The following is a 22,021-nucleotide window of genomic DNA, read 5'->3' as shown; positions in this document are numbered from 1 at the left end:
GAGATTGTGTACAGCTTTGGTTTCCTTACCCAAGGAAGGATACACTTGCCATAGAGGGAGTGCAACAAAGGTTCACCAGACTGATTCCTGGGATGGGGGGGATTGACCTATGAGGAGAGATTGAGTAGACTGGTCTGATATTCTCTAGAGTTCAGAAGAATGAGAGGTGATCTCATTGAAACATACAAAATTCTTACAGGGCTTGACAGGGTAGATGCAGGGAGGATGTTTCCCCCTGACTGGGGAGTCTAGAACCAGGGGCCAGTCGCAGAATAAGGGGTTGGCCATTTAGGACTGAGATGAGGAGAAATATTTTCACTCGGAGGATGGTGAAATTTGGAATTCTCTACCCCAGAAGGCTGTGGAGGCTCAGTCTGAGTACATTCAAGACAGAGATCGCTAGATTTTTGGATATTAAGGGATACGTGGACAGTGCAGGAAAGTGGAGTTGAGGTCGAAGATCAGCCATGATATTGAATAGCTGAGCAGGCTCGAGGGGCCGCATGGCCGACTCCTGTTCCTAATTTTTATGTTCCTGTCTGAGTTAAGATAGAAGCAGCATAGTCTACACCCACACATTTGCTCTCTCATCAGCGCTAGATGAGATGGGACTTCCTTTTTATGTTAAGTAGATTGATTAACCCACTCCCTCTAACCTACAGCTCTCTGGTGTCTGGAGGTTTCATCACATGACCTTCCCAACTCTAACCACCTGGCCCAGTCAAACCGCATGTTTTTCTCCCCAACTCCAGTATTTTCATGAGTCAGAATACAGTAGCATAGTGGTTATGTTACTGGATTCGTAATCCCGAGGCCTGGACTGATGAGTTGGAGTCGTGAGTTCAAATCCCACCACGGCAGCTGGGGAATTTAAATTCAAAATTCATTAAATAAATCAGGAATAAAAAGCTAGTGTCCGTAACGGTGACCATGAAACTACCGGATTGTCATAAAAACCCATCTGGTTCACGGATGTCCTTTTTTAGGGAAGGAAATCTGCCGTCCTTACCCAGTCTGGGCCTACATGTGATTCCAGACACACAGCAATGTGGTTGACTCTTAACTGCCCCCTGAAATTGCCCAACGAGATACTTATTCAAGAAAGCGGCTTGCCACCACCTTCTCGAGGGCAGATAAGGATGGGTAATGATTGCCGGCGACTCCCACATCCTGTCAATGAATTTTTTTAAAAAGAACGTTTTGTTTTTGGTGCCCCTATGATTTTTCTCCTGGGTTTTTGGTGATTAATCTTTGGAGACGCTAGGACAATCCTGGAGCACTTTCGGCGATAAAGGCGCTATTTAAATGCAAGTTGGCGGTGAGCAGTGCGTGAGCCTGTGCGGCGGGGCCCGGTGTAAATGCCAAGAGTTTCTTGACTCAGCCGCGCACTTAATCCTGAGGAGCTTCTGAGGGAAGTCGAGGGTTATAGGGAGCGGGCGGGGAAGTGAGGTCAGGATCAGATCAGCTGCGATCTCGTTGAATGGCGGAGCAGGCTCGAGGGGCCGAATGGCCGACTCCTGCTCCTAATTCTTATGAAGAACTTTTGCCGTTTTTGTTTTTCCAGCACCGGCTCTTCGCGCCCCGATCTCGCTGGCCGGCTCCTACGCCCCCTTTGCCATGATGTCCCACCACGAGATGAACGGCGCCCTGACCAGCCCCGGGGCTTACCCCGGCCTCCACAACATCTCGCCACAGATGAGCGCTGCTGCTGCTGCCTACCGTTCCCCCATGGTGAGCTTTGCTGGAGTACGTACCAACTTTTTAAGCTCTTCTCACAATTTCATTTTAAAATTTATATTTTAAAAATTAACAGTGCAGTTACTGGCATTGTGCAGCGATTGTATGTGAACTCAGCCGTGTTCTGCATGTCTCTCTACAGGTGGGCTTTGATCCTCACTCCCACATGCGAGCGCCAGGCCTGTCTGCCAGTCTCGCCTCAATACCGGGAGGGAAACCGTGAGTCTTCTCCATCCCTCTTCTTTCTTTACTTTGGAATTTCAAAAATGTATCTTGTATATATTTTTTAAGCTGCTCATCTCTCAAGCCCACTTGTCTTAAAACAACGTCCCGAGAATGACCGGCTCTCTGGAGGGGGGGGGGAATGGGGGAAGGAGACAGAGGGGCCGAAATCGCCCGTCTCTGAAAGGCCCCTGGCGCTAAATGGTTTTCGGCCAGAGCGCAGAATTGCCCCTGGGGCTCGGCGCGCAGAAAGTGCTTTACCCTGCGATTATCGCACCAGTGGGCGCAAGCACAGTGATGGCAACGTCGCCGTGCACGCCAACCCCTTTGCGCCCCTTGTGGGGGGGGGGGGGGGGGAAATTGCCCCCGCGCAATGAGAAGTCGGTGTGGGGCAATGCCACTGACGGCGGGGCGAGAAGCCGTGGAGGCTGGTGCGCCCCAGCTGCCCTTCGAGGGGAGTTGGTAGCGCCGCGGTGGCCATCTTTTTTCCTATCGGCCGACTTTTTTGTCGGTCGGACAATGGCGGCCGTGGTGTGGCCGGGCCGCCAACGTGTAGCCCCACACCACCCCCCCCCCCTTGGGTACAAGACCACTCACCCGGCCGACATTCTCCCTGGCGGCCCAGTGGGCCCCACTAAAGCGGCTTTAAAAGAAAGGGGAGGGAGGTTGTGACATGTCAGCATGACACGGCACATGTGTGACGTGCTGATGTGCTGAGCATCGTGGCCTGCAAAAGCCCCCTTACCCGCGCACAGCAGTTGTTTACGCTAACAGTCCGATTCTGGAACACCTAGCAGTCTGTCTAGCTGGGTGCTATGTTTTAATTCGAACTGGGCGCGGGGCAATTGTGCCCCCCCCACCCCGGTAATCCTGGCTGTGAAGTGCTTTGAGATGTCCGGTGGTTGTGGAAGACGCTGTCGAAATGCGAGGCTTTTATTTTAATTTCTTTTCCTCCTTCCCCAGTGCGTATTCCTTTCACGTGAGTGCGGACGGACAGATGCAGCCGGTGCCGTTCCCTCCCGACGCCCTGATCGGCCCCGGCATTCCCCGGCACGCCCGGCAGATCAACACCCTGAACCACGGCGAGGTGGTGTGTGCCGTCACCATCAGCAACCCCACGAGGCACGTGTACACTGGAGGCAAGGGCTGCGTCAAAATCTGGGACATCAGTCAGCCCGGCAGCAAGAGTCCGGTCTCCCAGTTAGACTGTCTAGTAAGTGGAGCGAGGGGGAGGAAGCGTGTCCGGCGCTTGGAGGAACGAAAGCGGCGTCGCTGTCAGTGGGAGCCTTTGTTACAAAGAACACGAGAAGTAGGAGCAGGAGTCGGCCTGCTCCGCCATTTACCAAGATCGTGGCTGATCTTCTGCCTCAACTCCACTGTGTCTCAATGATGCACTTAAACTCCCATCTCAAAAGTGCAACCCCTAACTGCACCCGTGTGCCACTTTCAGCCAACATCTCCCCCGTGGTCTCCAAATGAGATTGGTGATTGGTGTTGAATTAGGTACGGCGTAAAACAGTGCAGCACTGAAGGAGGCCATTCGGCCCATCGAATCCGCGCCAGCTCTTTCGAAGAGCAACCCAGTTATTCCCCCATTTCCCCCGCTCTTTACCTGTATCCCTGCAATTTTTTTTCTCCTTCCAGTATTTATCCAGTTCCCTTTTGAAGGCAACTATTGCATCTGTTTCCATCACCCTATCACTAATTGCATTCCAAACACTATCCGCTCGTTGCTTTTTATATAAAAAAAAACCAGTTTTTCCTCGTGTCGCCTCTGCTGATTCACCTTCAATCTGCGCCCTCTGGTGTGTCAAATTTTGTTTGATATCTGTCCTGTGAAGCACCTTGGGATGTTTTAAGAACATAACACAAGACTTAGGAGCAGGAGTCAGCCATTCAATAAGATCATGGCTGATCTTCGACCTCAACTCCACTTTCCTGCCCGATCCCCATATCCCTTGATTCCCTTAATATCCAAAAATCTATCGATCTTGGCCTTGAATATACTCAATGACTGAGCCTCCCCAGCCCTCAGGGGTAAAGAATTCCAAAGATTCACCACCCTCTGAGTGAAGAAATTTCTCCTCATCTCAGTCCTAAATGGCCGACCCCTTATCCTGAGACTGTGACCCCTGACTCTAGACTCTCCAGCCCGGGGGAAACATTCCCCCTGCATCTACCCTGTCAAGCCCTGAAAGAATGTGTATGTTTCAATGAGATCACCCCTCATTCTTCTAAACTCTAGAGAATATCGGCCTAGTCTACTCAATCTCTCCTCATAGGACAATTCCCCCCCCATCCCAGGAATCAGTCTTCATTGCACTCCCTCTGTGACCAGTATATCCTTCCTTGGGTAAGGAGACCAGAACTGTACACAGTACTCCAGGTGTGGTCTCACCAGGGCCCTATGTAATTACAGTCCGTCCGATTGTGCAGTTTGATGTTGGATCAAAGGGCTTGACTAAGATAGGGACGGGTGCGGGGGGGTCTGTTGGAGGATTACACGACAGTGGGTGGTTCCGGGGAAGGTAAACCCAGCACATTGTTGCAAAGTAAGCCATGACCATGTGATGGAAAGGACCCCGGTTCAACCAGTGAAGGGGGATGTTGGAATGGATGTGCAAGTACAAAGCAATCAATATATGAACGCACCACCAAAGAGAGAGCCTTGCATTTATATAGCGCCTTTCACGACCTCTGGATGTCCCAAGCACTTTACAGCCAACACTGTTGTAACATCGGCAATGCAGCAGCCAATTTGGGTGCAGTCAAGATAAATATTGGCCAGGACATCAGGAAGAACTCTGCTGTTCTTAACATAACCATTTAATGAGATCATGGCTGATCTCAATATCCAAAAATCTAGGGATCCATGTCTTGAATATACTCAACGACTGAGCCTCTGAGATCATTTATGTCCACCTGAGAGCAGACGGGTCTTCTGATTAACGTCTCGTCTGAAAGACGGCATCTTCAACAATGCAGCACTCCCTCTGTACCGCACTGGGAGTGCCAACCTGGAGTTTGTGCTCGAGTCTCTGGAGTGGGACTTGACCCCACGACCTTCTGACCCAGCGACTAGGATGCTGCCCACTGAGCCACAGTTGCCCCCGGGGGTCATACGTCGAAGTGCTGCTCTCCTTGGGTTTAACTTGACTTTTCTTCTCCCCACCGCTTTACAGAACCGGGATAATTACATCCGTTCCTGCAAACTTCTACCGGACGGCCGGACGTTGATCGTAGGCGGGGAAGCGAGCACGCTGACCATCTGGGACCTGGCCTCGCCCACACCGAGGATCAAGGCCGAGCTCACGTCCTCCGCGCCCGCCTGCTACGCCCTGGCGATCAGCCCCGACGCTAAAGTCTGCTTCTCCTGCTGCAGTGACGGTAACATCGCCGTCTGGGATCTACACAACCAGACCCTCGTAAGGTGAGGCCGGTGGCTGACTTGCCGATCTGTTGTCCAGCTTGTCCATCCTGCAACTTGCAAAGATGGGGAGGTCCTTGTTTCTCCAACCAAGCGCTAATCGACCTTCACTTCTGTGTGCGAGATTGTCCAGTGGGGACGGGCAGGCCTCGGCTGCTGGCCCTCACCACAAACAATGGCCACCTCGACCTGCAAAGGTACCGGGTCTGACACGTAACCTTTCTGGGATCCAGTCACGTAGTGATTTGAGATGTGACGACTTTGGACCCACGGATACCAGAGCGTGCTCCCACTGGGGGTTTTCCTCGCCTCATGTAGACTAAGTGATGTAAAAAGAAAGATTTATACAGTGTCTTTCACAACCTCAGGACGTCCCAAGTGTAGTACTTTTTGGAGTGGTAATGTGGGAAACGTGGCAGCCAGTTTGTGCACAGCAAGCTCCCACAAACAGCAATGTGATAATCCGATAATCTATTTTTTTGTTATGCTGATTGAGGGATAAATATTGGCCCTAGGACACCGGGGAGAACTCCTCTACTCTTGAAATAGTGGCCATGGGATCATTTATGTCCACCTGAGCAGTCGGGGCCTTGGTTTAACGTCCCAATAAAAAGACGGCACCTCCGACAGTGCAGCACTGCACTGGGAGTGTCAGCGGAGATATTTGTGCTCCAGTGTCTGGAGTGGGACTTGAACCCACAACCTCCTGACCCAGAGGCGAGTGTGCTGCCCACTGAGCCACAGTGAGATATGAAGAAAGAGCTGGTTGCTCATTATCTGACATTCATTCAAGCTGAGCGTGCGTCAATCCACGTTATTCTGAGATGATTGGAACCATAATATCCAATCCCCTCCAAGTCTCGTTAGTCTGGCAATTATGTGATAGTGCGGCGTGTTTCAACAATGCAGTTAAACTGTTTGTGTTGGGAGTGGGAGGGGAGGAGGAGGAGCAGTTGTAATGCAACAATTTTTTAAAAATGCAATGTTTTGTGTTTGTGTTAGGCAATTTCAAGGGCACACAGATGGTGCAAGTTGTATAGATATCTCGCACGATGGCACAAAGCTATGGACGGGTGGCCTTGACAACACGGTGCGATCGTGGGATCTGAGAGAAGGGAGACAACTCCAGCAACATGACTTCACCTCACAGGTGGGTGGCTGGTCATAAATGGTCAACTTGGTGGTGTTTTTGGGGCAGGCACTGGTCCAGTCCGGTCACACCAACTGTTGAAAGAATCCTTCGAGTGTGTGCGAATATTATTTGTACACCCCACCTCTGTGTATCTGGTCAGATTATTTCTCGGTGTACATTGTTCTCACTCGACTGACGTGGAGTGCTATACCAGCACGCTATTGGGGAAGTGTCATTTAAGCAATGCACTGCAGTCGTGTCCCAATATAGCACTTGGGCAATAAGTACTCTTAATTCATTAAACGCACAAGAATTGCTCCCATCACTGTTGCCACCAGGAACTACCGGTTCACTACTCTGGCGTCGAACCGCTCATCGTGCTCGCTCCAACGCATCCCAGGTTTGTAAGGACAAACTGCTATCCTATCTCTAATCTCCTCCAGCCCCACAACCCTCCCCGAGATGTCTATGCTCCTCTCATTCTGCCCCCCTGAGCCTCCCTGATTATAATCGCACAACCATCGGCTTCCCGCGGGCAAGTGCCTCCAATCCAAACCGTAAGCAAACTCCGCACCTACCTGATGATTCCGGAGACTCGGGCCCCCGGGGCTGCAGGCGTACCCCCGCGGAGAGGCCCACGGATCCCGGGGGTGCAGGCGGTTCGCAAGCCTCCCTGGGATCACATGGGCCGGCCCAACCAATCACATGGGGGAGGGGGGGGGGGGGATTCCCATTGTGCTAGTGGGAGTCCATTTACTCACGGAATCCCCATAAGCTTAATTAGGAATCTCCTAAAGACACCGTTTCGCAGCACTGAAATAAAAATAAATATCACGTGGTCAAAATGAATTCAAATACAATTTAATTAAACGTTTAAAACAAAAATGAAATGTTTTTAACAATAAATGTAATAAACCTTTATCACGGGGCCAAAAATAACCTAACCTAATTTTGTATTTTAATATTTACTTAAACCCTTACCACTGGTGAAATAAGGCCCTACGCCTGCGTTTACCAGGCGTAAGAGTTTCACGGGCACGCGCTGGGCAGATTGACCAGCCCTGCATCCACGGATGTCCATTTCCCGGGGATGTATTGGATCTGCCCAGCTGAATCTTGATGGATCGCAAGTCCCGGGTTTTTCATGCATCGCATGCGGAAACCCTTGTGACCACGTACGTGCCTTTATTACCTCCAGTTTTGGTTTTCCCACAAGTGGAAACGTTTTCTCTACATCCACCCTTTTGAACCCATTATTTTAAAGACCTTTATTAGGGCCCCCCTCAGCCTTGTCTTTTCTAGGAGCCCCAGCTTGATCAGCCTTTCCTGATACTTCTATCCCCTCTGTTCTGGTATCATCCTTATGAATCCATTGTGCACCTTCCCTAATGCCTGTATATCTTTTTTTTTTAATAATATGGAGACCAGACTCCTGCACAGTGCTCCAAGTGCGATCTAACCAAGGTTCGATACAAGTTCAACATAACTTCTCTGCTTTCAATTTTAACCCTCTAGAAATGAACCCCGTGCTTGGTTTTCTTATGGTTTTTCTAACCACCTGCGGCTTGGTGTCAAATTTTTTTTAATCTCGTAACACACCTGTGAAGCACCTTGGGACATATCACTCTTAAAGGCGCTATATAAATACAAGTAGTTGTTGTTTCTGTGTTCTCCAATTGCGTGCTCTCACCTAGAGATACTGGCCATGACTAACCTATTGCCTTTCTCCCCCCCCACCCCGGTACAGATCTTCTCGTTGGGCTATTGCCCCACTGGTGAATGGTTAGCGGTGGGTATGGAGAGCAGCAATGTGGAGGTGCTGCATCACACCAAACCCGACAAATACCAGCTTCACCTGCACGAGAGCTGCGTCCTGTCGCTAAAGTTTGCGTATTGTGGTAAGTAAAGAGTTGGAATTGTTTATAGACGGTGGTGATCTCTTCTGCTATCCACACACCCCCCGCCCCCACACCATGTTAAAATTCACGCAATTTTAATCGTGAGAACCAAGAACTGGGGGCAGCCAGAAAAGAGAAGTGGAAATCCTGTATCTAGCTAGTTTTTCTCTCCATACAAGCAAAAATGCTAAATGTTTCCCCTCCGGGGGGGGGGGGTTCAGAATAAGGGGTCACCCATTTAAGATGGAGATGAGCAGGAATTTCTTCGGAGGGTTGTGAAGCTGTGGGCAGAGAGCTGTGGTGGCTGGGTCATTGAATATATTTATTTAAGATGGAGATCGACAGATTTTTGAGCGATAAGGGAGTCGAGGGTTATGGGGAACTGGCAGGGAAGTGGTGTTGAGGCCAAGATCCGATCAGCCATGATCTTATTGAATGGGGAGCAGGCTCGAGGGGTCGAATGGCCGACTCCTGCTCCTATTATATCCTGAGATGCCTAGCTCAGGATGTACATGAGTTACAAACACGGTCCATTCGGCCCAACCAGTCGATGTTGCCGTTTACTCTCGGTGAGCCAATAGTTTAATTGCATCCTCTGTTCCCATGGGCCTTTTAGCCTCTGTCATCAACCACCTATGCATTGTCGTCTTAAATATTGACAGTTTCTGGCTGAACCACTGACCCTTGAGGTGAATTCCACAGCCGCACAACCCTCTTAGGTTTTCTCCTGCCCTCTGTTAATCTCTTGTAGCTGTGGCTCCTCGTTCTTGACCCTTCAACTATTTTTATGTTTGTTTATTTGGAATGTGAGCATCGTTGCAAGGCCGGCATTTATTGCCCATCCCTAATTGCCCCTTGAGAAGGTGGTGGTGAGCCGCCTTCTTGAACCGCTGCAGTCCGTGTGGTGAAGGTGCTCCCACAGTGCTGTTAGGGAGGGAGTTCCAGGATTGTGACCCAGCGATGATGAAGGAACGGCCGATATATTTCCAAGTCAGGATGGTGTGTGACGGAGTGGAACGTGGAGGTGATGGTGTTCCCATTCGCCTGCTGCCCTTGTCCTTCTAGGTGGTAGAGGTCACTGGTTTGGGAGGTGCTGCCGAAGAAGCCTTGGCGAGTTGCTGCAGTGCATCTTGTAGATGGTGCACACTGCAGCCACGGTGCGCCGGTGGTGGAGGGAGTGAATGTTGAAGTTGGTGGAAGGGGTGCCAATCAAGCGGGCTGCTTTGTCCTGGATAGTGTCGAGCTTCTTGAGTGTTGCCTGGATGAGTACAGCTCCAACAAGTGGAGAGTATTCCATCACCCTCCTGACTTCCACCTTGTCGATGGTGGAAAGGCTTTGGGGAGTCAGGAGGTGAGATACTCACTGCAAAATACCCAGCCTCTGACCCGCTCTTGTTGCAACAGTATTTATGTGGCTGGTCCGGTTAAGTTTCTGGTCAATGGTGACTCCCAGAATGTTGATGGTGGGGGATTCGGTGATGGTAATGCCGTTGAATATCAAGGGGCAGTGGTTAGACTCTCGCATGTTGGAGATTCTATTCTAAAGACCAATCATAGATTTGGGGTGTTCGGTGCTCTTGAGCAAAAGATCCCACGGCACTATTTTGAAGAAGAGCAGGGGAGTTATCCCCGATATCCTGGCTAATATTTATCCTTCAATCAGCATTACTAAAGCACATAATTTGGGCATTATCCCATTGCTGTTTGTGGGAGCTTGCTGTGCACAAACTGGCTGCCGCGTTTCCCACATTACAACAGTGACTACACTCCAAAAGTACTTCATTGGCTGTAAAGTGCTTTGGGACATCTGGTGTTTGTGGAAGGCGCTATATAAATACAAGTCTGTCTTCATTCTTTTAGGTAAGTGGTTTGTCAGCACTGGCAAGGACAACCTGCTGAATGCCTGGAGAACGCCGTACGGGGCCAGTATATTCCAGGTAAGAGAAGGCGTCCCTTGGTGTGTACGAAGTCTTTGACGTGTCCGTGATTGTCGTATTCGTCTTCCTCTCTTTCACCAAGCAAATAAGTTTGAGCAATTTTTTTATTTGATCTTTTCATTTCTTAAAAACAATCCGCCCACAAGCCGCGTACAACTCTTCCCCTGCCCTCTCCCGGGGTCGGTCGGTGCTGAATGAGCTCCTCTCAGCCAGAGGAGAGATTGAGGTTCTACCATTGGCCATCGAGACTTTCAGCTACTGCCTGACCCCTCCCTCGGGTGGCCAACTCTGGTCGGTCATACTCCTGGAGGTGTCATCACATGACCGCCAACCGCCCTGCCCCTGGACCCCTGCCATTGGTCGCCTGCCATGTCCATCCTCACGGCACTCCCGAAATTGTGATCCAATTGAAGGCAGAGATTCAGGGAGGGGGGTGGAATAGTCATCTAGCATTGCCAAGAAACACCAATGGGCTTTGCTTGTTCTTTGTGGGACTAAGGGCCAAGCCCCTGTAACACGTTGTAGCACGGGACTTGTTCTTAGCCGTGCTTGCCCCCACCCAAAGGATGGTTGCCGTTAGTGACCACACTGTGTGAAAGGGGTGCTGACATGGTTTGAGGGAGGCAACCTTTTAGAACATAAAAATTAGGAGCAGGAGTAAGCCCTACGGCCCCTCGAGCATGCACCGCCATTCAATACGACCGCGGCTGACCTACCTCAACTTCACTTTCCCGCCCGATCCCCATATCCCTCGATTCTCCTAGAGTTCAAAAGTCTATCGATCTCCGCCTTGAATATAATCAACGGCTCAGTATCCACAGCCTTCTGGGATAGAGAAATCTAAAGATTCACCACCCTCTGAGTGAAGAAATTCCTCCTCATCTCAGTCCTAAATGGCCGACCCCTTATCCTGAGACTGACCCTGATGCCAGGGGAAACATCCTCCTTGTCAATCCCCATCAGAATCTTATGTTTCAATGAGATCACCTCTCATTCTTCTAAACTCCAGAGAATATGGGTCCATGGAATAGAAATAGAACCATAGAAATTTACAGCACGGAAGGAGGCCATTTCAGCCCATCGTGTCCGCGCTGGCCGACCAAGAGCTACCCAGCCTAATCCCACTTTCCAGCTCTCGGTCCGTAGCCCTGTAGGTAACGGCACTTCAAGTGCGCATCCAAGTACTTTTTTAAAAATGTGGTGAGGGTTTCTGCCTCTACCACCCTTTCAGGCAGCGAGTTCCAGACCTCCACCACCCTCTGGGTGAAGAAATTTCCCCTCAAATCCCCTCTAAACCTCCTATCAATTACTTTAAATCTATGCCCCCTGGTTATTGACCCCTCTGCTAAGGGAACTTTCTGGTATATTGTTTAATTTATTGGGTGCTTATCTGCCTTTTCTAAAACTGTGTATTTTCTCCACCTCCAGTCAAAGGAATCATCATCTGTTTTAAGTTGTGATATCTCAGCTGATGACAAGTATATCGTCACGGGGTCTGGGGACAAGAAAGCTACAGTCTACGAGGTCATCTACTGAGGGCGGAAGGACTATAGTGGCACTTTAGACTGTGGGATTCAGGGACATAATCGCTCTGGTTTGAAATCGAGCTTTTTTTTAAAAATGAGGAAGGAATGCGTTGGGCATTGCAGTCGACCTCCCGCGATCTGGTTTACAAAAGACTATATCTGTCCGGGATATTCAGGACTTCATTCAAGTCTGAAAATTAAGAAGTCTCTCTTTCCAGCCCCGACGGAAGGCTCGTGATGGCCAATTTGAAGCCGAGATGTTTTTTTGAGGTTCGTGATTTGTCCGAGGCATCGAGGTGAAGGCCCCCGACTGGACTTTATATTTTTCTTCTCTTCGACCCGTGGCAGTCAATCTGTTAAGTACAGAGGAGGAGTGCCCTGTTGACGGACCGTGTGTGTGTGTGCGTGTGCGCGAGAGCGAGAGAGAGAGATGCTTTTGAACTCCAAAGTGAAGCAGTGCTTCATTTGTCGATATGAACTTGTTACACATGTACTGTAAATATTCGGTGAAAGTAGGAGAGTTTGGGCTCTGGGCTTGTCCGGCCCATTCTGGTTGTTCCTGCAGTGGAGTGTGAGCGTGTCGTGTCACCACGGCACCTGCTTTGGTGTGGATTTAATCTTTTCACGGGACGTAGAAACTAAAAAAAAAAACCTGGTTTAAAAGTCTGCCACTAAAATGGAAAGAGTCTGAGAGGAGGAGGGGGAGGGGGAGGGGGGTCAGCGTGGGGGTTGCTGGTGGTGAAGAAGAAGGGACGGACGTCCTTAATAAAAGTGCAGGTTCCTACCTACAGTCCATCAAATCTTCGAGTGTCCACTTCTGATTCAAGTGCAACGTTCTTACTGCGCCGATCTCATGCCCCGGTCGGGCCCCCTCTCCCCAGATACCCCCGATCACGGAAAGGGAGGAGATGAAACTGGATAAACGGAATGCAATGTTGGAGGTGTGGCTCAGGGAATCTGCAGAACAGATTGGAGTGTGTTTTTTTTTTTTTCCCCCCATTTTGCCTCTTAAAGACAAACGAGATGAAGTTCTTTTGGAACTTCTGATCAAGGATCTGGACTTTTGCGAAATGATTTATGAAAAAAAAAAGTCTGCCAACAGATTTCACCCGCCCCCCAGCTCCCTCCTCCTCCACACCCCCACCCCCCACCACCATCGGGTTTCTCTGCTTCGAGCAGTTAAATGCACACTGTCTAGGTTCAGTTTCAGTCTGATCTGTTCTGTATATTTGTTTAAATCCCAGACAGGCAGTGGTGCAGTATTGCTGCAACAAAAACAGTCTCCATTTCTTTTTATTTTTAATACTTGAACAGCAAGAGTAAAATACTTAAGAATAGTGTTTCTCAAAGTAACGCGCTTGAGAGAGTTGTTTCCCCTTTTCCGACACTCGGACACCATGGCTCTGGTTTTTGTATCCAGTTGCTTGTCCTGAAAAATACTGTTGCAGTGGGCGATGTGGATTGGTGGTAGAATGGTGTTTTCTCTTGGGGCAGGGTGTGTGTGAGGGGGGCAATACACGGCAACTGTTGCCTTCATCCCTCCCACTAGTACAGGATTCTATACCTTCGCCCACTCCCCCCCCCCCCCCCCTGCTGTGTCTCTCTCTCTCTCCTTTTTCTTTTTCTCTTTCTTTTTCTCCTTTTTCTCTCCTTTTTTCTCTCTTTTTCTCTCTCTCTTTTTCTCTCTTTCTTTTTTTTCTCCTTTTTCTCTCTTTTTTTCTCCTTTTTTCTCCTTTTTTTCTCTTTTTTCTCTCTTTTTTTCTCTTTTTTTCTCTTTTTTTCTCTCCTTTTTTCTCTCCTTTTTTCTCTCTCTTTTTTCTCTCTCTCTCTCCCTTTTTTCTCTCTCCCTTTTTTCTCTCTCTCCCTTTTTTCTCTCTCGCTCGCTCTCCTTTTTCTCTCCGTTCCCCCTTTCCCCCCCCCACCCCCCCATCCGTGGGGCTTTTGAATGCTCGCGGCAATGCCACTGATTCGATTTGATTTCATTCTTGCGTTGTTTTCTTCTCTCCCAATCCCAGCTCCGGATCTCCCTCGGTGCCATCCGCGGTGAGCCAACAATGCCCACCTCCCCATGCACCTGTCGCCATGCTGAAGCCAGGCTGCGGGATGGTCGTGGCCGAGCGACAGTTGTGACAAAGTAAATGTTTTCGAGCATTTCCCAAAGTGGTTCAGCCCCTTCCCCATCAGCACCCTGTAAACAGTGACCCCCTGGTCACTAAAGTTAGTTGAGGAGCAGCTAGTTTATTCTATTCCCAGTTTCTGTGGGCTAACCTTGACGCTGCGATTACTTTGTCTTTAGTTTTCTTGACATCATTCACAATTTGACTTCATATAAAGTTAATGAACTCCCCGCCTCGCCCCCCCAAAAAAATAATTGGCAGGACTTGCTTTGGATTGAACTCTTTTTCTAATATTTGTGTCAAAATAGTTTTTTTTTAAGTAAACACAAAACTGAGCAGAAATGTACATAACTTGTAAATGCTGGTGCCTGGATCATTCGGAAACCACGGAGCGGGTCAGTGAAGTGTTTTAAGTCTCGCGAGATCTCTGACACCAGAGTATGTAGCAACTTAACTTTGTGATCACCGAAGATGATGTACAGTTGTTAATAATTCAATAAAAGGTTTTTTTTAAAAAAAAAAGAATCTCTGCATTATAAAGGGCGATGTTGTGATATTTCCTGCGGTATTTTGTAGAACTGAAACCCGACGGTTTGGTTCTTGTTGTCATGTTTGTTACCAAGTCCAGTGACCGAACGAGTAGGGGGCCTAGTCTCAGAATAAGGGGTCGCCCATTTAAAACGGAGATGAGGAGGAATTTATTCTGAGGGTTGTGAATCTGTGGCATTCTCTGCCCCAGAGAGCTGTGGAGGCTGGGTCATTGAATATATTTAAGATGGAGATAGACAGATAAGGGAGTCGAGGGTTATGGGGAGTGGGCAGGGAAGTGGAGTTGAGGCCAAGATCAGATCAGCCATGATCTTATTAAATGGCAGAGCAGGCTCGAGGGGCCAAATGGCTGACTACTGCTCCTATTTCTTATGGGTCGGCTGTGTTCCGAGCTTTGCTTTGCTGATCGAGGTGATTGTCATCAGCACCTCCCCCACCTCCCAAATCTCATCGCTAAAAAATTCACGACTCCTATAAAACGAGGGTTGCCTATTGCACATTATCCGTCCCCAGGGTTCCTAATGTTGGATATATTCCTGAGGTTTCTTCGTATGACCTCCCAATGGCCGTAGAGATGGGTACATCGGATCCAACGGGCGTACAGCTGGGTGTGGAGGACCCACAAGCAGTATTGATTGAGGATCGCAGACATTTACAGCACGGAAGGAGGCCATTCGGCCCATCGTGTCCGCGCTGGCCAACCAAGAGCTATCCAGCCTAATCCCACTTTCCAGCTCTAGGTCCGTAGCCCTGTAGGTTACGGCACTTCAAGTGAGCATCCAAGTACTTTTTAAATGTGGTGAGTGTTTCTGCCTCTACCACCCTTTCAGGCAGTGAGTTCCAGACCCCCACTCTCGGTGGAAAAAAAAACTTTTCCACAACTCTCCTCTAAACCTTCTACCAATTGCTTTAAGTCTATGCTCCCTGGTTATTGATCTCTCTGCTAAAGAAAGACTTTCATTTATATCGTGCCTTTCACAACCGGACGTCTCAAAGTGTTTTGCAGCCAATTAAGTAGTTTTTGCTTTGAAGTGTAGTCACTGTTGTAATGTGGGAAACGCAGCAGTCAATTTGTGCACAGCAAGCTCCCACACACAGCAATGTGATAATGACTGGATAATCTGTTTCTGTTATGTTGATTGAGGGATAAATATTATCCCAGGACACCAGGGATAACTCCCCTGCTCTTCTATTGAATTAGAGCCATGGGATCTTTTATGTCCAACTGAGAGAGCAGACGGGGCCTCTGTTTAATGGCTCATCTGAAAGATGATACCTCCGACAGTGCAGCGCCCCCTCAACACGACACTGGAGTGTCAGCCCAAATTTTTGTGCTCAAGTCTCGAGTGGGACTTAAACCCACAACCTTCTGATTCAGAGATGAGTGCTACCCACTGAGCCATAACTGACATACAGGAGATAGGTCTTTCCTATCCACCCTGGCCCCTCATAACTTTATACACCTCAATCAAGTCTCCCCTCAGCCGCCTCTGTGCTGAAGAAAACCATCCCAGCCTATCCAGTCTTCATAGCTAAAATTCTCCAGTCCTGGCAACATCCTCGTAAATCCCCTCTACCTTCTCCAGTGCAATCACATCTTTCCTGTAATGTGGTGAGCAGAACTGTACAGCTGGGTCCCGGGCACCCCAGTGGCAGCAAAACTGGCTTTGGATCACTATTGCATGCCCCAGAACATACACAGAAAGAAAGACTTGCATTTATATAGTGCCTTTTACGACCACCGGACATCTCCAAGCGCCTTACAGCCAATGAGTTAACTTCGTCAGGGACATACTCGCCAGTTCTGACAAAGGGTCATCGACTCTGCTTCCTCTCCACATACGCTACCTGACCCGCTGAGATTTCCAGCATTTTCTGTTTTTATTCCAGGTTCCAATATCTGCAGTATTTTGCTTTTGTGTTTTGTTACAGCCAATCAAGTGCTTTTGGAGTGCAGTCACTGTTGTAATGTGGGAAACGCAGCAGCAAGCTCCCACAAACAGCAATGTGATAACGACCAGAGAATCTCTCTGTTACGTTGATTGAGGGATAAATATTGGCCCCAGGACACTGGGGATAGCTCCCCTGCTCTTCTTCGAAATAGTGCCGTGGGATTTTTTATGCCCACCTGAGGGCCTCTGTTTAATCCGAAAGATGTTGCACACTGATGCGTCTTTCAGGCAATGCAGGAAAACCTTGTGTTTGCTTGAGGCCCTGGTCGGGCCCCAGCCAGTCTGTTAAATATATTTTGTCTAACTGGTGTTAGAGCAGGCTACCACACAGTTAAACCATATGAAATGAGCTGCAAGGGATTAAGTGCTCGACATCTGTAAAACAGTAATTTTATATAAAGACACACTGTTTCCTCTGATACCAGTTGAGATTAGACCGGAACTCTATGAACCTGGTGAAAATGTGTCTCAAGCCAGATAAGTCGGTCCTGGTTCTCTCCCCTGTTTAACATCACTTGAACACCACCTTTAATGAGCCACAGTGTTAGCCGTGACTCTGGGCAGCACCCTCTCCTCTGAGTCAGAAGGTTGTGGGTTCAAGTCCCATTCCAGGGACTTGAGCACCCAAATCCAGGCTGACACTCCCAGTGCAGTGCTGAGGGAGTGCTGCACTGTCTGAGGTGCCGTCTTTCGGATGAGACGTTAAACACAGGCCCCGTTCGCGCGCTCGGGTGAACGTAAAAGATCCCATAGCACTGTTCCGAAGAAGAGCAGGGGAGTTATCCTCTGTGTCCTGGGGCCAATATTTATCCCTCAATCAACATCACAAACAGATTATCTGGTCACTATCACATTGCTGTTTGTGGGAGTTTGCTGTGTGCAAATTGGCTGCTATGTTTCCTACATTACAACAATGCCTACACTCCAAAAGTACTTCATTGGCTGTAAAGCACTTTGGGATGTCTGGTGGCCGTGAAAGGTGCTATATAAATCCAAGTCTTTCTTTTCAATGTGTTAAGGTCTCACACGCCAATCCCTTTCACCATGCACTGCAGGCAGCCAGAACTGTAAAGGCAGAGAGTCAGAGCTGAAATATAAACAAATAGACTGGACTTTATAACCACATCTTTTATAGCCTCAGGACGTGCCAGTGAAGTACTTCCGAACTGTTGTACTGTGGGAAACGCAACAATTTGTACACAGCAACCTCCCACAAACCAATGTAATCATGGCCAATTAACCTGTTTTAGATTATGGTTGAGGACTAAATATTGGCCAAGACACTTGGGAGAACTCCCCTGCTCTTCTCCGAAATAGTGCCATGGGATCTTTTTGCTAAGAGTGTGAGGTTGCATCCCCCGATTCCATTGGCAGCCATGCCTTCAGACATCTAGGCCCTAAGATCTGGAATGCCTTCCTGCAGCTCTCTACAGGTTGGGGCCATAAAGGGAGCAGCGTGGAGGCGTACTACTCCAGGGAGCAGCGCGAGCTGGTGCAGGAGGGCGGCAGCAGCGAAGAGCGACGTCATCAAAGTCCAGGTCGGTGATTGGAGCGTGGGCAGATACAGCTGGAGCGGCGAGAGACTGTAAAGGGACGTGATCAGGGCCCAGGAGAGATGCGAGTGCGTGCCCAGGGGCAGCACGGGCCAGCCCACACTGCGATATGAGTGCGCACTAGGTCTGTGCAGCAGAGCAGATCTCCAGTCATCTTGCCACTGGACCAAGACTTAGCTGTCAAGCTCGTGTGGTGGCTGGTGTGCAACGGTCACCCCAAGTTTTAAAAAAAAATCCACGCACAGGCATCTTCCACCCTTCAGGATGTAGTTTGGGTCCTTTCATTGAAACACCTGTGAACTCGTCCTTTTTTGCCGTGGAAACAAGTCATCCTTGTTTCGAGGGACCACCTGTGATGATGATGATGATGTCTCCTCATTTTAAGATGCTCCTTAAAACCTACCTCTTTGACCCAGCTTGTGCTAATGTTTCCTCCTTTTGGCTCGGTGTCAATTTTTATCTGATTTACGCCCCGGAGAAGTGCCTTGGGACGTTTTACTACTGTTAAAGGCGCTATATAAATGCAAGTTGTTTATATAAAGAAGTATGAGTAGTTTAATGAGAAATGCGAAATTCACTCTGGAATGCAATAGTCCCTGTTTAGAATAGAAGAGCATAATAGGAGCAGGAGTCGGCCATTTGGCCCCTCGAGCCTGCTCCGCCATTCAATAAGATCATGGCTGATCTGATCATGGACTCAACTCCACTTCCCCGCCCGCTCCCCCTAACCCTTGACTCTCTTATCGTTCAAAAATCTGTCTCTCTCCGCCTTGGATATATTCAATGTTTAAACTTCAGGAAGTTGGGTGGAGGAAGTGCATTTCTACAGACTATCCACATTTGAATCATTGTCCCACAATAATAGACCACGTCTCATTTTCTTTCCTCCCGATTAAAAGGGTCCCATGTTTTGGCGCGGAGGGTGTTTTCCTGGGTCTGGGCAGCTCTCGATTGTGATGCAGGCGGTTTAAAGGTCTCTCAATTACTTTCAATGGGACGGCTTCCTGTCAAAGCCATGGAGGGATCAAAGGGTCTCCTTTGGGGGCAACAGTTTAACGTTTTCTTAAAACGTTGCTCAATTTTTATTTTACAAGTTATTAATTTTCAATTTCGATGCATTGAAACCAGCCCCAAAATCTTGCTGTTGCTTCACCGAGAAGACTTGGAAGGGGGGGAGCAGTGCTTTATAACAACATGTGACTGCCCTGGAATCTGGATGTAACATCTTTAAATAATAAGCTAGGAACAGCAGGGTCCTGGCACATTGGAAATTTTTTCCAAGCGCAGACATATGTAATGTCCTAGAGGGCTTTCCTCGCGATGTATTGAACATGACGGAGCCTGCTGGGGCAGAGAATTCCGGAGAGCTGAGTGTTTGCGTTTTAGGAACTCGCAGACGCAAATATTTTTAAATCATCTCTCAGCCGATCTGCAAACGGCCTATAGCTGACACCATTTCCGCGGAGTGCAACCTCTCTGCTGATTGCGTGACTGAGTTCTTGTCGTTTTGACTTTTAGCTGAATTTGTGCACGGGCGTGTTGAATTGGACAGTAAACCCCTCTCGAAAGAAAGAACTTGCCTTTATATGGCGCCTTTCCTGGTGTCCCGAAGCGCTTTACAGCCAATTAAGCATTGTTGTAATGCGCAAAAGGCGGCAGCCAATTTGCGCACAGCAAGCTCCCACAAACAGCACTGAGATAATGACCAGATCATCATCTTCGTTTTTTTTAAGTGATGTTGGTTGAGCAATAAATATTGGCCAGGACATCAAGGACAACCCTTGTTCTTCAAAATAATGCCATGGGAACTCTAAATTTGAAATAAGGTGCAAGAATGAGGTTGTCACGGAAACATAATGGGGGCGCACAATGTTCGTGCTCTGCCCACGTGAACGTGGGCGAGGAATTAATTCCAGCAGTATAACTACAGTCCTTTCAGCCTCACCGTGACAATGAGGCCGTCGGGCAAGTACTGAAGACTTGCTCGGGTCAGGCTCGGGATGAAGGGAGAGAATGTGGTTGGAGATTGCCGGTGGTGATGGTGAAGGAAGAAGTTTCTGAATTGCAACATGTTGCCTGAAGTCTTCCTCTCTTCCTACAGCATCCTGATCCCAATATAGCCCAAAAATTAGAGCCAAGCCTTTCAGGAGTGAAGTTAGGAAACCCTTCTACATGCAAAGGGTGATAGAAGTTCGTGACTCTTCAGCAAACGGCAGTTGATGTTCGGTCGATTGTTAATTTTAAATCTGGGTGATAGATTTTTATGAACCAATGCTATTAATGGATGTGGGGCAAAGGTGGGTGGATGGAGTTAGGTCACAGATCAGCCATGATCTCAATAGATGGTGGAACAGGCTTGAGGGGCTGAATGGCTCCTTAAGCCTACATCGTTGACCAAGCTTTTAACCATCCGTCCTAATATCTTCTCCTTTGGTTTGGTGACAGATGTCCAATTGCACTCCTATAAAGCACCTTGGGACGTTTTACTACATTAAAGGTGATTATATAACAGCAAGTTCTTATTTGATGATACGGGAGTCGGCTTCCATGTATACGCTGAGGAAACCTCCCTGCTACCTCTCTCAACCCCTCCACTCTCTCTGTATTGCCAGACTCCAGGCTGCAATGAGCTGTAATTTCCTCCAGCTACACATTGGACTGGTCAATATCTGGCTCATTGTCCAGTGATTCCTGCTCACGATCTAGAGGCCATCAATATAAGATAGCAAGAAATCCAATCGGAAATTCAGAAGAAACTTCTTTACCCAGAGAGTGGTGAGAATGTGGAACTCGCTGCCGCAGGGAGGGGTTGAAGCAAATAGTATCGATGCATTTAAGGGGAAGCTGGACAAGCATATGAGGAGAAAGGGAATAGAGGGTTATGCTGATAGAGTTAGATGAGGAAAGACGGGAGGTGGCTCGAGTGGAGCACAAACACCGGCATAGACTGGTTGGGCTGAGTGGCCTGTTTCTGTGCCGTATATCCGATGTAATCCGATGCGGCTCATTGTCCAGTGACTGCTTCTCTCTAACCTGTGTTTACCGATGTGATGTGTTTGGATGTTGGGTGAGGACAGAATTGGAGTTGCCTTGCTGCCACCCACAGTCACATTGCTGGCCACCACTTAGAGAAAGATCAGTTGTGTGGGGTACAGAAGGGTGAACCGGGGCCTATGGAGCAATTTCCCCAACAAGAAATCAGCAACTTACTGAGAAGAGGAAATAAAAAGAACTTCAAATGTTGTGTGAATTGAATCATGTTCTTCTCAATCCTTTAAGGAAATAAGAATTAGGAGTGGGAGTAGGCCATTCGGCTCCTCGAGCCTGTTCCGCCATTCAATAAGATCTTCGGCCTCAACTCCACTTTCCCGCCCGATCTCCATATCCCTTGATTCCCTTAGTATTAATGTCAATCTCAGTGAGGGGGAGGTTTCAATCCCCAATCCTGCACTGCCAGGCATTACAGTACAGGCTATTGGTGAGATTACACTTGGAGTACTGTGTACAGTTTTGGTCTCATTTAAGGCGGGCTATACTTGCATTGGAGGCTGTTTAGAGAAGGTTCACAAGGTTGATTCCTGAGATGAAGGGATTGTCTTATGAAGTAAGTTTGAGCAGGTTGGGCCTATACTCATTGGAGTTTAGAAGAATGAGAGGTGATTTTATTGAAACATATAAGATATTGAGGGGCCCGACAGGGTAACATAGAAACATAGAAAATAGGTGCAGGAGTAGGCCATTCGGCCCTTCGAGCCTGCACCACCATTCAATATGATCATGGCTGATCATGCAACTTCAGTATCCCACTCCTGCTTTCTCTCCATACCGCCTGATCCCTTTAGCCGTAAGGGCCATATCTAACTCCCTTTTGAATATATCCAATGAACTGGCCTCAACAACTTTCTGTGGTAGAGAATTCCACAGGTTCACAATTCTCTGGGTGAAAAAGTTTCTCCTCATCTCGGTTCTAA

At 48.5% G+C, this 22,021-nt stretch overlaps 1 protein-coding gene across 11 annotated transcripts in view; it reads left to right on the top strand.

Moving 5' to 3' along the window:
• LOC139227639 (transducin-like enhancer protein 3) overlaps positions 1 to 14,512 on the top strand; it is a 111,383-nt gene extending 96,871 nt beyond the window's left edge. For 8 of the 11 annotated variants that reach the window (XM_070858550.1, XM_070858549.1, XM_070858547.1 and 5 more), the window contains 8 exons: positions 1,565 to 1,746; positions 1,880 to 1,956; positions 2,923 to 3,172; positions 5,142 to 5,389; positions 6,389 to 6,536; positions 8,266 to 8,416; positions 10,277 to 10,353; positions 11,782 to 14,512. In XM_070858550.1, the coding sequence (XP_070714651.1) occupies positions 1,565 to 1,746; positions 1,880 to 1,956; positions 2,923 to 3,172; positions 5,142 to 5,389; positions 6,389 to 6,536; positions 8,266 to 8,416; positions 10,277 to 10,353; positions 11,782 to 11,889 (1,241 nt within the window). In that variant the 3' untranslated portion in view covers positions 11,890 to 14,512. The remainder of the gene's footprint in view (positions 1 to 1,564; positions 1,747 to 1,879; positions 1,957 to 2,922; positions 3,173 to 5,141; positions 5,390 to 6,388; positions 6,537 to 8,265; positions 8,417 to 10,276; positions 10,354 to 11,781) is intronic. The other 3 variants (XM_070858551.1, XM_070858553.1, XM_070858546.1) reach the window with 1 other exon arrangement.
• Positions 14,513 to 22,021: the final 7,509 nt, after the last annotated feature.

Source organism: Pristiophorus japonicus, chromosome 17 (assembly GCF_044704955.1).
Source record: "Pristiophorus japonicus isolate sPriJap1 chromosome 17, sPriJap1.hap1, whole genome shotgun sequence".
Classification (NCBI taxonomy): domain Eukaryota; kingdom Metazoa; phylum Chordata; class Chondrichthyes; family Pristiophoridae; genus Pristiophorus; species Pristiophorus japonicus.
The sequence above is the reverse complement of the archived record's forward strand: the minus strand, read 5'-3'. Positions and strand labels throughout refer to the sequence as shown.